Source organism: Alosa pseudoharengus, unplaced genomic scaffold, assembly GCF_046254945.1.
Source record: "Alosa pseudoharengus isolate Yale_2024_CS ecotype anadromous, Long Island Sound unplaced genomic scaffold, YU_APseudo_1.1 YU_APseudo_1.1_scf_21, whole genome shotgun sequence".
In the NCBI taxonomy this organism is placed as follows: domain Eukaryota; kingdom Metazoa; phylum Chordata; class Actinopteri; order Clupeiformes; family Clupeidae; genus Alosa; species Alosa pseudoharengus.
In genome coordinates this window covers 10,387,069-10,406,159 of record NW_027468674.1, presented here as the reverse complement: position 1 = coordinate 10,406,159, position 19,091 = coordinate 10,387,069, and the positions used below count along the sequence as shown (strand labels likewise).

The window sequence follows — 19,091 nt, the reverse complement described above, 5'->3', positions numbered from 1 at the left end:
TTGGACGCACTTTCTGTCTTGCCATGCGCTGTCATTTTCTCCACTGTGTAAGACTGAATTAGTTTGCGCTGTGATGCTAAGATTATTTTGACAGGCTATAGGCTAAATAAAAATCGTTATTAAACGGACGCAAAGCAGAATATTGAAAGAAGGGGGCACCAATTTTTTATATGAACATAAAAAAATGCGCTGGTCTCGAGGACTTGGTCTGAAATTACGAGTCCTTCTCCTCCCACTGTGGTCCGAGACCGAGTCAAGAGCGAGTCTTTGAAGGAACGAGTCCGAGAAGAGACCGAGAAAGCAGACCGGACTCGAGTACTACATCCTTGATATTAGCCTACAGAATAGGCCTACTCACTGAACCACCTTGCTTATTGCCTTTGCACTTTGCTTATTGTGTCAGAGGATTCATATGATTTAAACTGGCATATCTTACATAGACAGTGTTGCAGAGGAAAAGAAGGAAAAGAAGGAAAAGAAAGCTGAAAACTTGGAACATTTTGAAAAAAAAAGAAAGTATTTTGTCTTCAGCAAATGTATGTGTTTCGGCCCAACGTTTGAGAGTGCAGTTTTCACCGTCTTTTTCAAACTCACACCCAAAGAGGAATTTGAATTATTTTGGAGTTGACATGCCTGTCCCTGCATTCTTAAGACTCTCTATTCTAGGAACCCACTCTTTTTTACCCAGGTAAAGGTAACCACCGTTAAAGCTGGGAACAGACCTCTTGATTTAGTCAATCGCACCTGATTAGAACACGATTGAGCTGACTACATACAGAGTCTGGTAGGCTACAACTGGGAGTTAGTTATTAGCACAGACATGACGATTGAGCTGTTGGCTGTTTAATCTCATGAGAGGGGGTGATCGGTAAGCTAGCCTAGGAGGGTATTAGCTAAATGTTTAGGTGTGCTACAAATAATGCTATTGGTAATATCTAACTCTCTACTGTAGATATCTGAAGGTTCAGTGGCAATGCTCCAACAAATGCTAACAAACTCTAACATCCAAATATTTTGTTATTTTGTTTGATCCATTCACTGTGCATACATCTACGGTTTGATTAATGTGTTTCCCATGTGTATAATAAAGTCTGTCTGGTGTAAATGATGTATTTTTGGTAACACTCCTAATTTAGGGACTTTTGCTATATTAAAGTTTATTGAATCACTGTGTGGACTGTGGTGAAGCGATGTTAACATTTGAGCTCAACGGCCAATCAAATTAGGCTACAGAAAGAACAAGGTGGTGTCCATGACGCCAAAAAAGGGACTAACTTGACGTCGGACAGCGTCTCACTGGTGAACTCCAGGATGTCGGCGGCGGTGCCCACAAAGACCAGCAGCAGCTGGGAGAGCTGGTCGCGAGTCACCCCCACGCCGATGGGCAGCAGCCACTTGCCCACGATCAGAAGGATGAGCAGGATCTGGTGTAGCGCCAGGATCCAGTCATTGGCACACACCGAGGAAAGCACCTTCACCGAGTCCTAGGGGGTCAAAAGCAGTAGTTGAGTAGCTAAAACCACATTGGAGGGGGGGGGGGGGGGCAATTCAGGGCAGTTGTGGCCTACTGGTTAGTGCTTCGGACTTGTAACCGGAAGGTTGCCGGTTCGAACCCTGACCAGTAGGAACGGCTGAAGTGCCCTTGAGCAAGGTACCAAACCCCTCACTGCTCCCCGAGCGCCGCTGTAGCAGGCAGCTCACTGCCTCGGGATTAGTGTGTGCTTCACCTCACTGTGTGTTCACTGTGTGCTCAGTGTGTTTCACTAATTCATGGATTGGGATAAATGCAGAGACCAAATTTCCCTCACAGGATCAAAAGAGTATATATACTTATATATTTCTACCAGAAATACTCAGAAGGCCGGGATGGAATTCAAAGAGTCAGAGTCACCGCTGCTACTGACTCCATTATGTGCAGACTTGGAGCCATTTCCATTTTCTTTTTTTATTATTAATTTTATTTTATTTCATTTTAATTTATTTCTTTTTTATTATTCGTTAATTTGTTTGTTGTTTGTCTTGTATGTCTTGGTGTCACGGGTACGCTAGCGATTACGCCGCTCCATCCGGCATCTATTGTCTTATGTGTCATTTGTAATTTTGTAAATTTGTTTATGTCTTGGTGTTGCGGGTAAGCTGGCGACTACGCCGCTCCGTCCAGCTTCTTTTGTCTTGCGTATCAGTCTTGTATGAGGAGCTCTTTGGGTTGCACTCTGTGCATACAGAAATGTGCTATATAAATAAAAGTGAATTGACTTGACTTGACTAGAGTACTAACAGCCACAGAGAGAGGAATAAGGTGGAATGTTCGCCTCTGCTGTCTGGGGTCCTTTTTTTAAAACCACATCCATTGTGAGTGGACTATCTAGAGTGTTCATGATTAGGCAATAAAAAAAACATGCATTATCATTAATAATCCACAAGGCATTGACAAGGGGGGGGGGGGGGTTGTTTGGGATGCGTGATGGCATCCTACTGTAATCCCTTCCCTGCATATAGACAAAAACACATGATAGTGGCTGATCACTCATGACAGTCAGAATGAGAATTATTGTTGTGTGCCAGGTATGTTTGGACATAGGTTAGGATTAGAACTTATATTGCAATGTCCATGACAGTGTACACATAATACACAGACAATAATGTATACAGAAAGAATGCAAGACAGCATACACACATAGTGAAAAATGAGCTTGGATGTACAAATAACAAACAATAATACTGTAAGATGTTGACAGTGACGCAGATTTTATTAAGATTTTTTTAATAATGTTTTCTCAAGCAGCTAAATGTTGTTATTGGTGTTTTACTATTTAAAATGCACTCTAGAAGTCACAAATAAATAAATAAATTCTAAATAAAAAGTCAACCCACTCAGTAGCACTTGGAATTTTTTTCCACACATCTCCCACTCCACTGACCACCAGCACACCTCCAGAACGGGAAATATAAGGCTGAGGTCTGTGTATCCTCAAAAAAGCATCTCTTGAAGGCCAAGTGAAACACCCTTTGAGTACAAGTTCTCCACAGTCCACTGACACCTCCGTCCAACTGGCACACACAAATAAGCCAGTGTGTTGAGGACTTGTAATTGTTTTTATAGAGGGGTGGGTGCAGAACATTCATTTTAATGACCAACTGAGTCTGGAAAAGTAATTTTGAAGTTAGAGAGTCTGGGGAAAATAAAAGTTGTCAGTAGTGCAGCACTCACACTAGAGTCACAGTGCTGAGGTGTCATGACCTAGGCTAAACGAGACGAGGTAGCCTATTGTCCTGTTGGGTTGGAAAATCAACACACACACACACACACACACACATACAGAGAGAGAGAGAGAGAGAGAGAGAGAGAGAGAGAGATAGCCTACCGTAAAGGTTTCACTCCCATTAGTTGAGTTCCTCCAGTTGTTTATAATACTCTTTAGGCTCTCTGAGGAATCCAGCCGGCGACACTGAAACATTAAGAAAAAGGATGGGAAATTGAGAGCTTGCCTAGCAAAGAATGAAAGAAAGAAGAAAACAAGTACAACATCCACTTAAATCATCAACAATGGTTCAGTGTAGGCCTACATGAGGAAAGTTAACATAAGTGCTAGACTACATTATTTCTTAACTTGTAGGCTACATTAACTGCCTATGCCTATGATACATTTCCATAACCTCTTTGGTTTTCTGAATGCCGACTCTAAAGTAGCCTAGCCTATAATAATCTATTCCGTTAGCCTACCTTATCATCAGCCGATTTGTTATGTTGATGATGCAACTCTAAAATCCATATGCTTGGAATGATGCTGAGAAGAAAGAGGAGTATAGCGGGGGAAAACCTGTGACAGAAACCAATTAGTCATTTATTTTTTGTCCAGTTCAGCATCCAGACCAATGTGTCGTGACTGTCCAGCTACCAACACGTAACTTTTAGGAAGTATATTAAATAAGCTACTTACCATTTGTAGTCGCTACCTTTTCTTCTCTTCAAAGTTACTATCATTTCGGCCACGAGCGGTAGGTATAGGATGGTGAGAAGCCAATAATTATTATTATTTTTTACCGATGTCACTCTCCAAACTCCGATGAGGGACACCAAAATAAAAAGCGACCTTGTGATAACCGCAGAAATAAACTTAACGAACATTGTTGTATTAATATTAATATGCTATTTGCTGGAAAATGTTGGACACCTTTCAGACCTTCTCAATCTCCGGACAAACTAACTGAATGAGAGTCTGTCCATGGGAAAAGAGGCTAGACTACTCTAAAGACCCGCCCTCGGTGGTCATAGATCATCCAGCCTTCAAGTTCTGACACACACAACTTTCGGGCAAGGTGGCCAGAGTTGACATCTAAGGCATGTAGCCTATCACCAAATTGCAGGGCACTGTTCTTGTTCTGGATCCGTTCCAGATCAGATAACGTTGAGTAGCCTAGCCTAAAATGAGACTTTTATGCATTCTGCTTTCTTTCTGTGGCTCATTACGTTTCAAAGAACATGGTCTGTTCTGACTGACATACAGCTTGGAAAAGATGACTTCACTTCACAAACACGTACAGCCTGAGGATCCCACGGCTTGTCGCTTTCGTTTTTCGCATCGACTTGTTTCAACAGGAACCTGTTGATGAAGTGTAGCCTATATGTGTATTGCGAGATATTGTACCGTCTTGCTTTCGTTTTTGTCTCAGCATATTCATGCAGCCATTTCCAAAACTTGTAGTGTATTTGAGACACGCATTTGAGATGGCAGCAATCTCTCACAATCAGATTTTCAGCCAGGACCAAGGACAGCACGTCAACCTCTCCCACCCTCCACGTGCGTTACCACGGTAACAATCATCAACAACATGGCTGCAAGAGATAGAAGGAAGTCGGCAGAAAGCAAGAAGAAAGAAGTGGAAGAAGTGATAGACCAAGTATGTAATGTAATCGTCCGTTTATTAATGTAAAATTGTTTTCTACTGCTTGGTTATCTAGGCTACTTGTACTAATACCATGACTTTGCTTGCTATCCTAGCAAGTCATGTCCTGAACTTGAGGTTCGTGTGTGTTCACACAGCCTAAAACAATGTGGAAGCTAGGCCTAGCTTAAGCCGGATGTCAAGAATAAACTGACCTGAACAGCTTTAACCTCCTAGGAAAATGAAGAGCCAACGATACAGTGGGCACTTCAAACACTGGAGCAGATCAGCCTTCTCCGGGAACTGACTGTCGACGAAGTACAATTGTAAGTACCTAGCACTAACCTATTTTGAATCCACCATCACATGTCTGTGTTATTCAACCTTTGTTTAATCTTGATAGTACAACAAAGGAAACAAAGGAAGTGTAGGCTGGGCGACTTGAGATGTGGGCCTGTATTCATTTCTGCAGGAAATTTGAAGACGTTCTGCAGTTTAAAAACCAACAGACATGCCTGAAGGAAGCAGCCTTGCTAGATTACTTTGTGTCAGGTTTCTGGTGGGCCAAAGAGATGAACTTCTCCAGTGAGCAAACATCCTTTGTGATGGCACTACTGCAATCATCAATTGACAATATAAGTGGTAAGCAGCCTACTGTGATGTTGAACTGCACATTTTGTTGTTCAGTGACATGCCAGCAATGCAGGCTAATAATGATGTACGTAATTGGACTTTTATCATACCAAACAACAACAAACTATATCATACCAAACAACAACAAACTATATCATATAACAACAACAAACTATAGGCTACATTAGGTAAATGTATACATGTTACATGTTTACATGTAATAATGAACATTCATGTTACAGTGATGGTGTACATAATTACTAACTATTTGTTTGTTTATTACAGAAAAGCAGATGTCATTTGTGGACAACTTTACAGAATTTGGCAAAACCTTGATTGACCTCAGGAAGACTCCCTCTACAGATGGCGACCCACCATTGTTTGACGTAGAGCAAGCCAAGTCCATAACAAATTACTTCACTTCCAGGTGTGTTGTTATGAAACGTCAGTGAGTAACTTTGCTTCCACAGTCTGCACACTTACGTCAATAACTGTAGATCACTGCTGCCCTTTTGCCCCTACACGCATGTGTGAGTGTGAGTGTGAGTTTACATGTGTGTGTGTGTGTGTGTGTGTGTGTGTGTGAGTTTACATGTGTGTGGGTGTGTGTGTATGTGTGTCTCTCTCTGTGTGTGAGTGTGTGTGTGTGTGTGTGAGTTTACATGTGTGTGTGTGTGTGTGTGTGTGTGTGTGTGTGCAAATAAAGCATGCTGTACTCAACACTACCTCAGTTTGCCGTCACCACTATCACTAACATTAGACTTGGCTGGATCGCCAAACAACTCCCAAAGTCGCCAAAACCTCCTGTCCTCTGGTTTGTATTTGTAGCCCCCCTCCCCCCCCCCCCCCGCCCATGGTGGAACGACCTACCAAGAGCCATCAGAGCAGAGGTGTCCCTCTCTATCTTCACAAAGCTTTTCAAGACCCAACTCTTCCAAGGATACCTCCTTTCCTGCCACTTCTTTTTATATATATAAAAATGTATAGATACAAAAACCAATTCTACCAGAAGTACTCAGAAGCCCGGGATGGATGGAATTCACAGAGTGCTGAGATGAATGAGGCGGAACTCTCGCCTCAGCCGTCTGTGGTCCTTTTATTAAAACCACATCCATTGTGGGTGGTCTACCTAGAGTGTTCACAATTAGGCAATAAAAAAAACATTATCATTAATAAAAAGCATTAAAAAAAACCATTATCATTAATAATCCACAAGGCATTAACAAAGAGGGTGGGGGGAGGAGGGAGTTGTTATGGGATGTATCATGGCATCCCACTGTATTCCCTTCCCTGCATATAGACAAAAACACATGACAGTGGCTGATCACTCATGACAATAAGAATGAGAATTATTGTTGTGTGGCAGGTATGTTTGGGCAGGTATGTTTAGAACTTATATTGCAATGTCCATGACAATGTACACATAATAATGTATACAGAAAGAATGCAAGACAGCATACACACATAGTGCAAAATGAGCTTAGATGTACAAATAACAAACAATAATACATCAAGATGTTGCAGTGACATAATGCATAATAGTTTAAAAAAAAAAAAAAAAAAAAATCCTAATTGTCTAGGACAATTTTCAAAAACACAAGTTCTGATGCTCTAGTACTGGAACATTGAAGTGTCTCAAGGAGGTGGACAACATTGATTTACACTGAGGACACTTGAACAGCAAGAGTTATGAGATGATTCTTAAGAGGATGTGAAAAGCCTTGTCCTTGGCTTTTTAGACCTTTATACCCACTTTCTCCTCCCACCACACGTTGACTAGTGCTTATAATGTCTGCACTCCTATCCTCTAGTAATAGTGTTGACTCATGCAGCAGGCATTCCTACCTCCTCTGCGCCGTAGCCTTTGTTTTGTTCTTCATTCTTCAAGTGGCTTTGGATAAAAGAGTCTGCTAAATGAATAACTTCCATGTCCCAGAAGCAATGTGTTGATTGGCCGAAATTATTTGTGGTTCATTCTGAGCCACTACATTTGTTTCCCATTCCCATTGACTGTGAATCACAGACTGAAGCAAAGATACACACATTGTATATTCTATGTAACAGGCCGTTTTTCACTCCCTCTCTCTGCAAAACAATGATTGCCGTGTTGTTTCTGGTGTGTTTGTTGTAAGATAACTCTGTGGAAACAGCATCAAGTTCTCCTTTCTGCTATCTTGTGCCCCTCTTGTTATCTGTGTCCAGCCGAATTTTGCTTCATTGTTCCAACAATGCGTGATACGATAGGAGACACATTATCCATTCCACAACAATGGACATTGTTCCAAAAGCTTTCAATATTTCATCATTGAGCCCTCCAGTATATATTCTCTCATTACTTTATTATTTTCTGTCTATATTTCTTCCTGACAGAGTTAATGTCATTAGCCTTTGATTGCAAGTCTCCCTACCCCACCCTGTAATTGTTTCTCTTGATATTTTTAATGTGTATTTATGTATGAATATGTATATATACATATTTATATATGTGTGTATGTATGTATGTGTATGAACTGTATATATATGTATATTGATTATATATTATATTTATATGCTTACTGGTTAAAACTTTGTGGTTAGTAATGTTTTTAAATTTATTTTATTGTATCTTGGCTGCCCTCAATGTTCTTTCCGAGAATTAAAATAAAGGTTTCAATCTATTAGTTAGCTATACATTTAAAATAGACTCATTTTTACACGCTACATGTATGATAGGTAGCGTGAGCGAATGTAATCACTGATTTATCCACTGCCAGACGGCAAGCAGCAAATTGGATCTTCGCTTTTATTGCTGTTATAATTAATGCTATGCATAATTCATGAACCGGTGAATTGAGCAGATCTAGGCTGGAGTTGTAACAAGCTGGTAGAGGGGGAAAAAAACATCTCTGTCCTTCAAGAGGCAGAAAACTCCATCCATAACTTGTGACCAATGAGAGCAAAATGTGTGCTGTGCTGTAAGTGCAGGGGATTGATTCTTGGCAGTGTTGGTTCAGTATTTATGCTGTGCCGTGAGCCTCAGCCTGTTCTGGCCTGTGTTTAGGCATGCTGCGTGTTGTGGTACTGAGTTGTAGTGTAGGTAGGAGCAGGCTTCATTCAGTTTCTTATTTCTTTTCTAGAGCGCTTGGCCAAACGTTTAAGTAACATCAAAGGAGATAAAGGCCGCACTTTGCATACAAACATGTTTATTGCACACATTGTGAAAAAGGCCGCACTTTGCATACAAACGTGCTTATTGCACATAATTTGTGAAATAAACGTGTGTATGCAAAGTGCGGCCTTTTTCTTCTTTGGTGGTACTGAGTTGTGTCAGAGTTGCTGTGTGGCATGCCATTTTGTGTCGGGTTGCATTGAATTGTGGGGTATTGTGTTGGTTATGGTCTTATCTTGGTCTTTTTGTATCGTCACTTGTCTTGTGTAAAGAAGTGTTGCGTTATGTGGTGTTATCATGATCACGTTGGAATAACTTGTGATAGGACTTGTCATGGCAATTACTTGTCATTCAGTGAATGCCATAGATTATGCTTCCAAAAGACTAACTACTATGCAGGATAAACTCATATAACGGATACCATGTCCTTTCCTGTATCATACACATCAAGTCATTGTTATCCAGATCTTAGTATCCTATTAGTATGCTATGTCATTATGTGTATCAGTGGATGTTAATAGGATAGAGGATCGAATCACGCACACACGCGCACACACACACACACACACACACACACACACACACACACACACACACACACACACACACACACAAATCCAGAGAGAGGATAATGTTTGTTTGCTGCCCTCTGCTGTTTCGTTGTGGTGTTTACCCCCAATAACCAGATCCGCCACTGGGGGGAATTCTTCTCTAAGCAAAGGTCTCTCTACGTGCAAATGAAAACCTCCTGTGCCTCACCAATCAGATCAGTTTTTCCTCTGATGCGTTAACCATGAGCTTGTCACATCGAACAGAGGGGGGCCTTCAAATGCTAAACAGACCAGCAACACTCCGGGATCCATTTTAAACCCTCCAGATGGTGTACTTTGCATTCATTTGGATGCACAGTGGACACCAAACAGGCCACTCTTACTGTAACGTGAGATGAGGCGTTCTCTGTGCTGGCGTTCACAAATGGGACATTGCTTGCTTTAGGATTTCATTTGGCTTGATTTGGGTGGCCACGTTCAAGCCCAGACGTGTTGGCAGATTGAACAGTAGGTAATGATGCGCCTCTAGGCAAGTGTCGAGATGTCTAATGATTGGAGAAATGATGGCTTATACAGTGTAGAATAATAATAATAATAATAATAATAATAATAATAATAATGATACATTTATTTATTTTTTGTCGCGCTTTTCAAGACACTTTTTACATAGGTACAAACAAACACAGGTATATGGACAAGGTTACGTAAACAAACAAAAAACAGAAAAAACACACAGGTACAGTATATGGACAAGGCTACGTAAACAGAAAAAACACACAGGTACAGTATATGGACAAGGTTACGTAAACACAGAAAAAAACACAGGTACAGTATATAAAAAATACAATACATTCAAAACTCTGCAGCCAGGCTCCTCACCCATACCAGACGATCAGCACACATCACCCACATTCTCCATCAACTCCATTGGCTACCAGTTCCGTCCCGGATCAAATACAAATCAAGTACTACTACTCACCTTCAAAGCCCTCCACAACCTTGCTCCCCCCTACATCTGCGACCTCCTGACCCCTTACACTCCTTCCCGCTCACTCAGATCCTCTGACCAAAACCTCTTGGCTATCCCCCGCTCCAGACTCTCCACGGGTGGCAGGTCCTTCAGTGCCTTGCCCCCCAAACTCTGGAACTCCCTCCCCCAACCCCTTCGTTCCTGTCCTTTTCTTCCTTTCTTCAAAGCACATCTCAAGACCTTTCTGTTTAAAGATCACTTCTCCTCCACACCCAACACTTAGTTCCATACAGATAACTTGTCTTTGTTGTATTGTTTGTTTGTTTGTTATTGTGTTTCCCTGCCTTCCTACTATGTAAAGCGACCTTGGGTTTGAGAAAGGCGCTATATAAAATAAACATATTATTATTATTATTATTATTATTATTATTATTATTATTATTATATGGACAAGGCTATGTATACAAAAAAAATACACAGGTGTATGGACAAGGCTGAAGACAAGACTAGAGAAGTGGGCAATGAAAAAGAAAAGCACATGATATTACCATCACAAGTCTAAATAAACAAACGTCTTGGAGCTAAAAAAACAACAACAAAAATAACAAATTTCAATTCAGTGGCCACTATTTGGTCAGCAACACTTTTATCCAATATATTTCCACTATTTGGTCAGCAACACTTTTATCCAATATATTTCCACTATTTGGTCAGCAACACTTTTATCCAATATATTTCCAATATTTTGACCTGTTGTGTTAATCACCCCTTTGTCCAGCCGCTGAAACTCTGGAGTGTTCTTTTGTTGCAGCCTGTTCCAGCATTACCGCATGTACGAGTTCCTCTTCAGCCAATCACGAGACAAGAAACTCCTGGGAATGGAGGTAAGAGAAGTTCTAAATATTGAATGGCAGGTTCTTGGAAGGCATCCTGTCAGGAAGAGAGAGAGAGAGAGAGAGAGAGAGAGAGTGTATATGCACTTGAGGTGATAGAGAGAGCGGCACTCGAAAGAGGAACGTGGAGTCTGAAAAAAAAAGCATAACAAATTAAGACATCTTGATGAAGAGCGAATGGATTGTTTTACGAGTGATTATTTTACCGGATGTGTTGTTTTCTAAATGATATATTCAGTCTGTAAATTGTATTATATATTCAAACTGTAAATTATCCACAGTCTTTTAAAACAAAGCATTTCAGGAAACTGTTAAGGAAATCATTGTTTTGATGACAGATGAAATGATTGATTTGTGTTTATTTTCTTATACACAAAAAGATTGAGCATAGTGTGCATACTTAACAATGACTGACTAGTATGTAACTATGTATAGGTAGGCTATGTACAGTATATAGGCCTAATGGTGTGTGTGCGTGTGTGTGTGTGTGTGTGTGTGTGTGTGTGTGTGTGCGTGTATGCGATAATGTTCTCCAAAACTTAAAAAGATATTAGATTAGATTAGACTAGATTTTATTGTCATTTAGCAGAGTACAAGTACAGAGCCAATGAAATGCACTAAATTGCAAAAACTATAAAAATATTGATATTGCGATATTGTTCTCCAAAACTTGTTTTGCAACCAAGTAGGAAAAAGAATCCCAGTGCATGCTGCCTGTTCTTGTTGATGTTGAGTATTAAATAACATGAGGAAGTGTTCTTGTGGGAGAGGAAACACAACAGTCAGCTCGGAGGGCATTGACCTCTCTCACTCAGGGCCTATCTTTCCTGCGTTTGTTCTGATCCGTCATCGCTAGCTCAACAAACTTTGTGTCAGCCGCACACAAAAGCCCGTGGCCTCCGCTTGCCTGAGCTAACATATGTAATCTGTACGAGCACGCCTTTGTAGTCGCTGAAGTGTTTTCTTGAAAGCCCTTTGATGGCTGGAGTGAACTGACTGCATTTCTTCCGACAGAACCATGCTTTGCCTGGGTTTGTCTTCCGAGATACAGGCAACGATACGTATCAATGCCTAGCTGTAATTGATGTGCGGTTTGATCACCTTTCACAAGCCAAGGGTTTTGGGGGGGGGGGGGGGGTTATGCTGAGAGGCTGTTTTCTTAACGTCTTTGAGGTTTGACAGGCCTGAGTTCCTTATGGTTCAGGTGCTCACACGGCATGTCGCCATGACAGCATCACATCCTCTGTGGAAAACCGCTGTCTTTGTACGGAACATATTCCGCTTTAAATGAATGGCATACGTCGTAAGGTCTGTCATCCGCCATTATCTGGAGCGCGACTCAGGCGAAATGATTGAATATAAACACCAACTAAGTAACATAAGAGATCATCAGAGATCATCAGCTGAAGCTCACTGTCTCATTCATTATTTAGATGCAATTATCATGTTGCTCAGATAGGCCTACAGAAGAAAAATAATTTTGAGGCCACATTAATATTTGAGACTATATCATACACGAGCAGCTACATTCGTCTGCGGAGATAAAGCCCCAGAATCACATAATTTGTAAAACTGATTACACCAAATTGTTGTCAGAAGACAAGCACCAGATTTGTTCTCCGACTGAGAGGAGGCTGGAGGCAGTTATAGCGGCTCGATAATGATATTTGCCTTTGAGTATCCTGCCGTGTTCCGAGGATCAGAAAACAGAATCTAGGTCAGCCTCGGCTCTGCAGATATAATGGATTCGGAATGTCATAAAACGCGAGTGCTTTCTGTTTGTTTTTGATGAGGGGTTCAAAGCCGTGTCTGCATATTTAATGCCCCCCGGCTTTTCGGAATATTTTTAGGAAACATTTTGGACGGGAGAGTGTAAATGTGTTGTCAATTACATCAAGACATAAAAAAGACTGGTGTGTGTGTGTGTAGGGGGGAATAGAAAACCAAGACAATGGATTGCAGAAAAAGCCTTGTAGTTTTTGTGGCTGGGTACTGTTAACATTCGATACTGTTAACACAGAAATTGATTCACTCAGGAGAACCATGATCCGTGTCCTAAAGACTTGGGAAAACAAAGAGGCTCTAAGAAAGACAATTGCTCTCCATCTCCGTCATAAGTTTGACATGCTAATTTTCGTTATATAAACACTGGATACTGTTGTTATTATGTGCTGGTTTGGGATCCCAGGGCTGTCGGTGCGGCTTTGCTGCCAAGGCGCTCAGTAAGACTTTCCAGACCAAATGAAATAAAGAAATTTAAGTCCCTCAACCATGTCAGGCGTGCACCCCCCCCCCCCCCCAACACCCACCCCCCCTTGCGAATTTTACAGCACGAGGGTCATGTTTACCAATCTCGAAGTGAATGTTTAAACTAGCCTGCCCATTACCCATTAGTCCTGACTGAACTTGCTGTCATTATTGGGTGGGTGGGGGGGGGGGGGGGTGATGTGGGTAGCCTATATGTGGCCACAGCATGAGTGAGATTGCGGGGTGTGTGGGGGTGATGTGGGTAGCCTACTATGTGGCCACAGCATGAGTGAGATTTGTAGTGACGTCTCGCTCGTCTCTCTCTGCTTGCCAGAGGCGTATCGAAGTGATTGATGCCGCCGAGCTTTTTGCCCCGCTGGAGGAGGGCATGCCCGTTGACGTCTTCCAGCACTACTTGGCACCAGCTCAGCCCGAGTCGCCTGAAGAGGTAAGAGGGGTGGGCACAAGCGGGCAAAGCTGGCACGGAGGGTATTACATAACCCGAGCCGTGGCCACTGTCGGAGCTGTAAATGACTAAAGTAATGACTCCATGGCCTTCTCAGATTATGCCATGATTAAACTAACCCGATTGGGGGGAGGGGGGTGATTGGAGACCTCCGTGTTAAGTTAATTTAAGTGAATTCAATGAACCAAAACTCTTAATTAGTTTTCAATTCCTATGGAATCAGAAAGGCATTGGGCTTATAGGGTTTTATGCTTGCTAAATGTTTTTTTTTTCTTCAAAGCATCCACAGTTAGACTCCGAACGCATGGCATCAACTGCTTTTAAAAAATGATACCTCTTAAACCGAGTTTGTTCAAAGGGGTGTTTTACTAACAACTCTTTTCTTATCAGACAAACAGGTTTTTGTGTTAACTGTAATTCAGTGTTTTTTTTTTTCATGAGCAGGAAATAAATGGTTCTAGTGTGTGTGTGTGTGTGTGTGTGTGTGTGTGTGTGCAAAGTGAGAGACAACATGCTTTGAGGTGCAGTGCTGTGTGTTTCTCCCACTGAGATGAAAGGCCTCAACTCGACCTTCCTCTACTGTACCTCTAGAGAAAAAAAACAAAAACAGAGAGAAAAGAAAATGATCATATGAAATGTTATTTGGCCAGAATGCAGTTCATCCCTCTAGCCACTAGTAGGCAGCAGCCCCCCTAACACAAAACACAAACACCAAACAAGCTCTTGGGTTATTTACACTTTTTTAAAATGACTGTGTATGACTCACCCATGATACTGTATGCATTCATGACTGCACACCTTGCTTGGTACCCCCCCCCCACCCCCACCCCACACACACACACACACACACTCTCACACACACACACACACACATCCCAGTTGATGACTTACTCTTGTGCTTAGCCCTCAGCAGGACTCTCCCCTCTCCCCTCTGCACCTGATGCATGAGGCATCATTCACAAAGTGACAAACACGTATAAATCACACGGCACGACACGGCTGTTTGGGCAGCTGACAGCTCGGCGTAATGTATTACGGCACCGCTGATGCCCATACCGCCGCCACTGCCGCTCGCCCGCTCGCTTGCCTGACCCCCCCACCCCCCCGCGCCTGCCCGCTCGCTGGCCGGAGCATTAGGCTATGGCCGGACAAGGGCTGGCACAATTGGGGCAGCCGTGGCCTACTACTGGTTAGCACTTCGGACCTGTAACCGGAGGGTTGCCGGTTCGAACCCCGACCAGTTGGCACAGCTGAAGTGCCCTTGAGCAAGGCACCTAACTCCTCACTGCTCCCCGAGCGCCGCTGTTGTAGCAGGCAGCTCACTGCGTCGGGATTAGTGTGTGCTTCACCTCACTGTGTGTACACTGTGTGCTGTGTCTGTTTCACTAATTCACGGATTGGGATAAATGCAGAGACCAAATTTCCCTCACGGGATCAAAAGAGTATATATACTTATATATATATACTATACTTATACAATTATAATGCTCTCCGTTTTAATGTAGTTCATTACCCTGGTGGTGTACCTGCCACGGATCCCTGGGCAGCCGTCCAGTCCAGGGGGCCCTGGGAGAGAGAGAGAGATGTGAGATGTGAGATGAGAGATGTGAGATGTGAGATGTGAGATGAGAGATGTGAGATGTGAGATGTGAGATGAGAGATGTGAGATGTGAGATGAGAGATGTAAGATGTGAGATGTGAGATGAGATATGTGAGATGAGAGATCTGTTTGAATTAAGCAGGCCGCGAAGGAAAGGCGAGGAGAGGAGGAGGAGGAGGAGAAGGAGGAGGTGGGAGGAACGGACGAGAGGAGCGAAGGAGAAGGAGAACGAGGGGACACCCTGGAGGAAAAGGAGGAGGAGGAGGAGAAGTACAGCGTGGAGGAAGTGCGGGAGGTGCTCCGAGAGATGACCAAAGAGATGATGGGGAATCTACAGGTATAGTAGCACTCCTTAACCCCCCCCCCCCCCCCACACACACACACACACATTTCAATGCAAAAAATCCTAGAATTCAAGATCAAAGTGAGATAGATAAGCTTAAATCAAGGGAATATATACTGTACTTATTTTTCTAATATTTGCTTATAACAAGACAGTTTTGCACTTTTTAGCATAATTATCTGGCAAGATTTGCCAATAGAACTAGAAGATTTTCACTTACTACAAGGAAAAACAAGTACATATTCACTTGATTTAAGCTTATTTATCTCACTTAGATTTTGAATTCTAGGATTTTTTGCAGTGTTCGCCCATCTTCAATGTTTCATACGGGCGCCCCAACTCTGGACCTTTAGTCAGTGTTAATGCTGTGATGTCACATGGTCAATCCGATTCTATTTTACATGTGTCGGACTTCTCCATGGAATGACTAAAGACACTTTCCATGAACCCTACTCTGAACTTACCTAAACCTAATACTTTTCAAGACATTAATAGTTAACGATGCAGAGAGATTTCAACATGAATACTTAAAGTGGAAATCCTAATGTGTCCAACTATGTATCATGTTTTTTTTTTTTTTTTTTTTTGACATGACAGAACACACAGGCACGCAAAGTTTATAGAGAGAAATAAACACAGAGCAAAAACAAATCAGCCAAATCAGCAACCGAATTCCTCAGTACCCACAGTGATGGGAACTCAAAACTCCTTGGAAAGATAGCAGAGGATTCGGCCTTAAAATAGCTAACTACTGCCTTGTAAATGGTTTTACGGTAAGATTGTGGTCTGTAGGAATAACATCCTACCTTAAATTCCACAGTATTCCAAACTCATCAAATGCCAGGACACCAACTTTTTGGCATTTATTTAAACGTTCAAGCTAAGGTCTCACATGCTGTGGGATAAATTTAACCACTTGTTCAAGGATGACAAAAAAGGAAAGATAAAACCGACAGTCTAGCTGACAGGATGTAAAGCAATCTTTTGCAAATTCACAGGTTTTATGTAGTGTAGACAGAATCACCCATTGTCGAGCAAGTCTTCTGGTTGACTAACCTTGATGGTAGTCGAGTTACTCCCTTGTTTTGTGTTGCCATCAGAATTCATTGGACGGTGTTATTTTAAGATAAAAACTACACTATGCCTCTTTTTAAGTGCTGTTGACACTAACAGCTTATGGAGGCTCTCCAGCCAGTCTTATCGAGTCGGGTCAATAAAACAACTGGTGAAACCGGAGAAGCACTCCATCAGCCATGCTGGAGACATGGGAGGCTTTGATTACATAAACAAACGCTCTTGAGAAAGACTGTCTGGGAGATGCCGTGAAAAGATTTTTTAGATTTTTTTTTTTCACCTTAAAGGCTGTGTTTGTGGTTGCAGTAGATGTGCCAGGGTGGGGGGGGGGGGCAAAACAACACAAATCAGTTAAGAAAGTGATGTGCACCAGCCTGCCCAGTATCATTGGTATTCAACACGTAGCATTAAGGAGAGCACACCAGACTGCGTTTTGGCAGAGGCTTCATGCCTGAATTGAATTATGGTCTGTGCGGTGCGGTCGGTGAAGGGAGAGGGAAAAAAACAGCACAGCAGATTGTTGTTTTTGTCCTTGTCACCTCCGTAGCGAGTTTTCACAAGTCGCATATTTTGAATGTTTTCTCATAAGCCCAGCTGGTCCCAAGGACTGTTGCGGAAATGTCATACATCAAATAAGGAGAAACCAGAAGAAAAAGACCAACAAAAAAGAAAAAATCAAACAGATTTTTTTTTGTCTTTCTTTTTTTTATAACGTTAAAATTAATCACCCCCCCCCCTCCTTTTTATGTGATAAAGAGCTTAGTAGTCACAGTGACAAGCCCTGCTTTTATTTGGCGGCCCTGTGTGTAATTTAAGATCCCATTTGTACTGTACAGGCACTGTGTGTGCATCGCGCCTCCGAGTGATCTGTGGCAGAACGGGTTCTATTTCCATCAGGCCTCGCGGGCACACCCAGCCTTTAATACACAGGCAAGGTCAATTACATATTTTACCCACGCTAAATTTAGACGCCCTGTTCCGAAGCGATCGGCAAGACTGGTATCGCTCAGTCGTCTGTAAGTAGGCGACGAGCTTCCTTTTTGAGAAAAAAAAAGAAAAGAAAAAAGAACAAGCTTTTCGCTTGCGAGCAACTGCGGATGAACACAGCTGTCCTACGCATCCCAGTTGCTTTTTCTGTTTAGACGTTAACTGCAATCTTGCCTTTCATGCACTTGCAGTGTTGAGACGGAGACATTTATAAATATTTGGATCACTGCGGATCAGTGCTGGCACTTCGGTTCCCTGCTGCCCTGCTCAACGACATACAATAACATCCGTTTTTATTTTTTTGGTGCTAATTGTATTTCTTTCACCCCCCCCCCCTCTCTCGGCTTCAGATAGATATTTTAGTTGCAAGAGTTCCCAGGCGCGTCATTACGGGAGTGTATCTTATCGGCCCTTATATGGTATAAACTCAACTATAAACAGGCCCAATACTCACTGTAGCGCTCGTGTGGGATGACTTTCTGACCAAATAGTCTTCCCACTCCAGATGTGAACTGGAATCCTTTCATTTTGAAGCATATGCAATTTTTAGAAGAAAGAAAGGAGGGAGAGAGGAACAGAGAGAGAGAAAGAAAGAGAGCGCGAGAGAGAGAGGAAAACAGGGATAGAGCTATGGAAACGAAGCGAGAGGCTCTCATAATTAAATATTTTATCTGGCGAGCTCTCCCAGGTCCCTGAGGTATATTCCCATGTAACGTCATGAGTTTGAAACCAGCAGCCCAGGGACGAACCCCACTCCTTCCCACAGTTACCCAAAGACTTCCCAGACTCCATTAAACCAGTCAATAGCCTTGTATTGACAGACTGTTATGCTCTATGAAACCACTCTGTGCTTTTTTGGATAACGGGAGGGGGGGGTTCTGTTCTTTTCCCTGATCTTTCTCTCTCTCTTTCTTTCTCTCTCTGTCTCTTTCTCTCTCGCTGTCTTGTGTTTTCCTGACAGGCTGAATTTACAGAGAAGCTTCGCATCCAAGAGGAGAGCTACACAGCCAGGATAGAACGTCTCAAAAGCGTCTCATCAAACTGACTCTTCCCTCCCGTGGGGTTGGGCACCCCCCCCCCCCCCCCCCCCGCCCCAAGGTGGAGGAATTCCTCCCTGATGTCTCAGCAGCGCTGGCAAACCCTGAACACAAACTGCATACAAGCCGCACAAATCCATCAATCTGAAACAGATTTTTATAATCACCACTTTTGTTTTTTTTTCTTTCCCTTTTTAACTGTCTTCACAGAGACTATGCAGCAGCTGCATAAGTCTTGATTGGTAGTTAATGGTG

General features: G+C 42.4%; 2 protein-coding genes across 3 annotated transcripts in view; one reads left to right on the top strand and one right to left on the bottom strand.

Moving 5' to 3' along the window:
- The window catches only part of LOC143137580 (transmembrane protein 26-like), a 10,848-nt gene extending 6,656 nt beyond the window's left edge, over positions 1-4,192 (bottom strand). The window contains exons 1-4 of the mRNA XM_076297829.1: positions 3,942-4,192; positions 3,725-3,821; positions 3,366-3,449; positions 1,276-1,484 (exon numbers count right to left, since the gene is read on the bottom strand). Of these exons, the coding sequence (XP_076153944.1) occupies positions 1,276-1,484; positions 3,366-3,449; positions 3,725-3,821; positions 3,942-4,129 (578 nt within the window). The 5' untranslated portion in view covers positions 4,130-4,192. The remainder of the gene's footprint in view (positions 1-1,275; positions 1,485-3,365; positions 3,450-3,724; positions 3,822-3,941) is intronic.
- A 139-nt stretch (positions 4,193-4,331) lies between these two features.
- On the top strand, positions 4,332-18,873 carry cabcoco1 (ciliary associated calcium binding coiled-coil 1). Of its 2 annotated transcripts, none has more exons than XM_076297828.1 (8): positions 4,332-4,902; positions 5,125-5,213; positions 5,360-5,529; positions 5,806-5,947; positions 11,001-11,073; positions 13,664-13,777; positions 15,538-15,732; positions 18,761-18,873. In XM_076297828.1, the coding sequence occupies exons 1-8, from the start codon at positions 4,834-4,836 to the stop codon at positions 18,842-18,844; spliced, it is 936 nt and encodes a 311-aa protein (XP_076153943.1). In that variant the 5' UTR covers positions 4,332-4,833; the 3' UTR covers positions 18,845-18,873. The 2 variants fall into 2 exon arrangements, with proteins under 2 accessions (XP_076153943.1, XP_076153942.1); XM_076297827.1 differs by having other exon boundaries at positions 15,535-15,732.
- The last annotated feature ends 218 nt before the right edge of the window (positions 18,874-19,091 follow it).

What these genes read in the sequence shown, in the direction of transcription:
- cabcoco1 (XM_076297827.1), top strand. Translation starts at nt 4,834, where the DNA reads ATGGCTGCAAGAGATAGAAGGAAGTCGGCAGAAAGCAAGAAGAAAGAA. An exon ending in ACTGTCGACGAAGTACAATT is followed by an intron (nt 5,214 to 5,359) that starts GTAAGTACCTAG and finishes TCATTTCTGCAG; the next exon opens with GAAATTTGAAGACGTTCTGC. An exon ending in AGAAACTCCTGGGAATGGAG is followed by an intron (nt 11,074 to 13,663) that starts GTAAGAGAAGTT and finishes TCTGCTTGCCAG; the next exon opens with AGGCGTATCGAAGTGATTGA.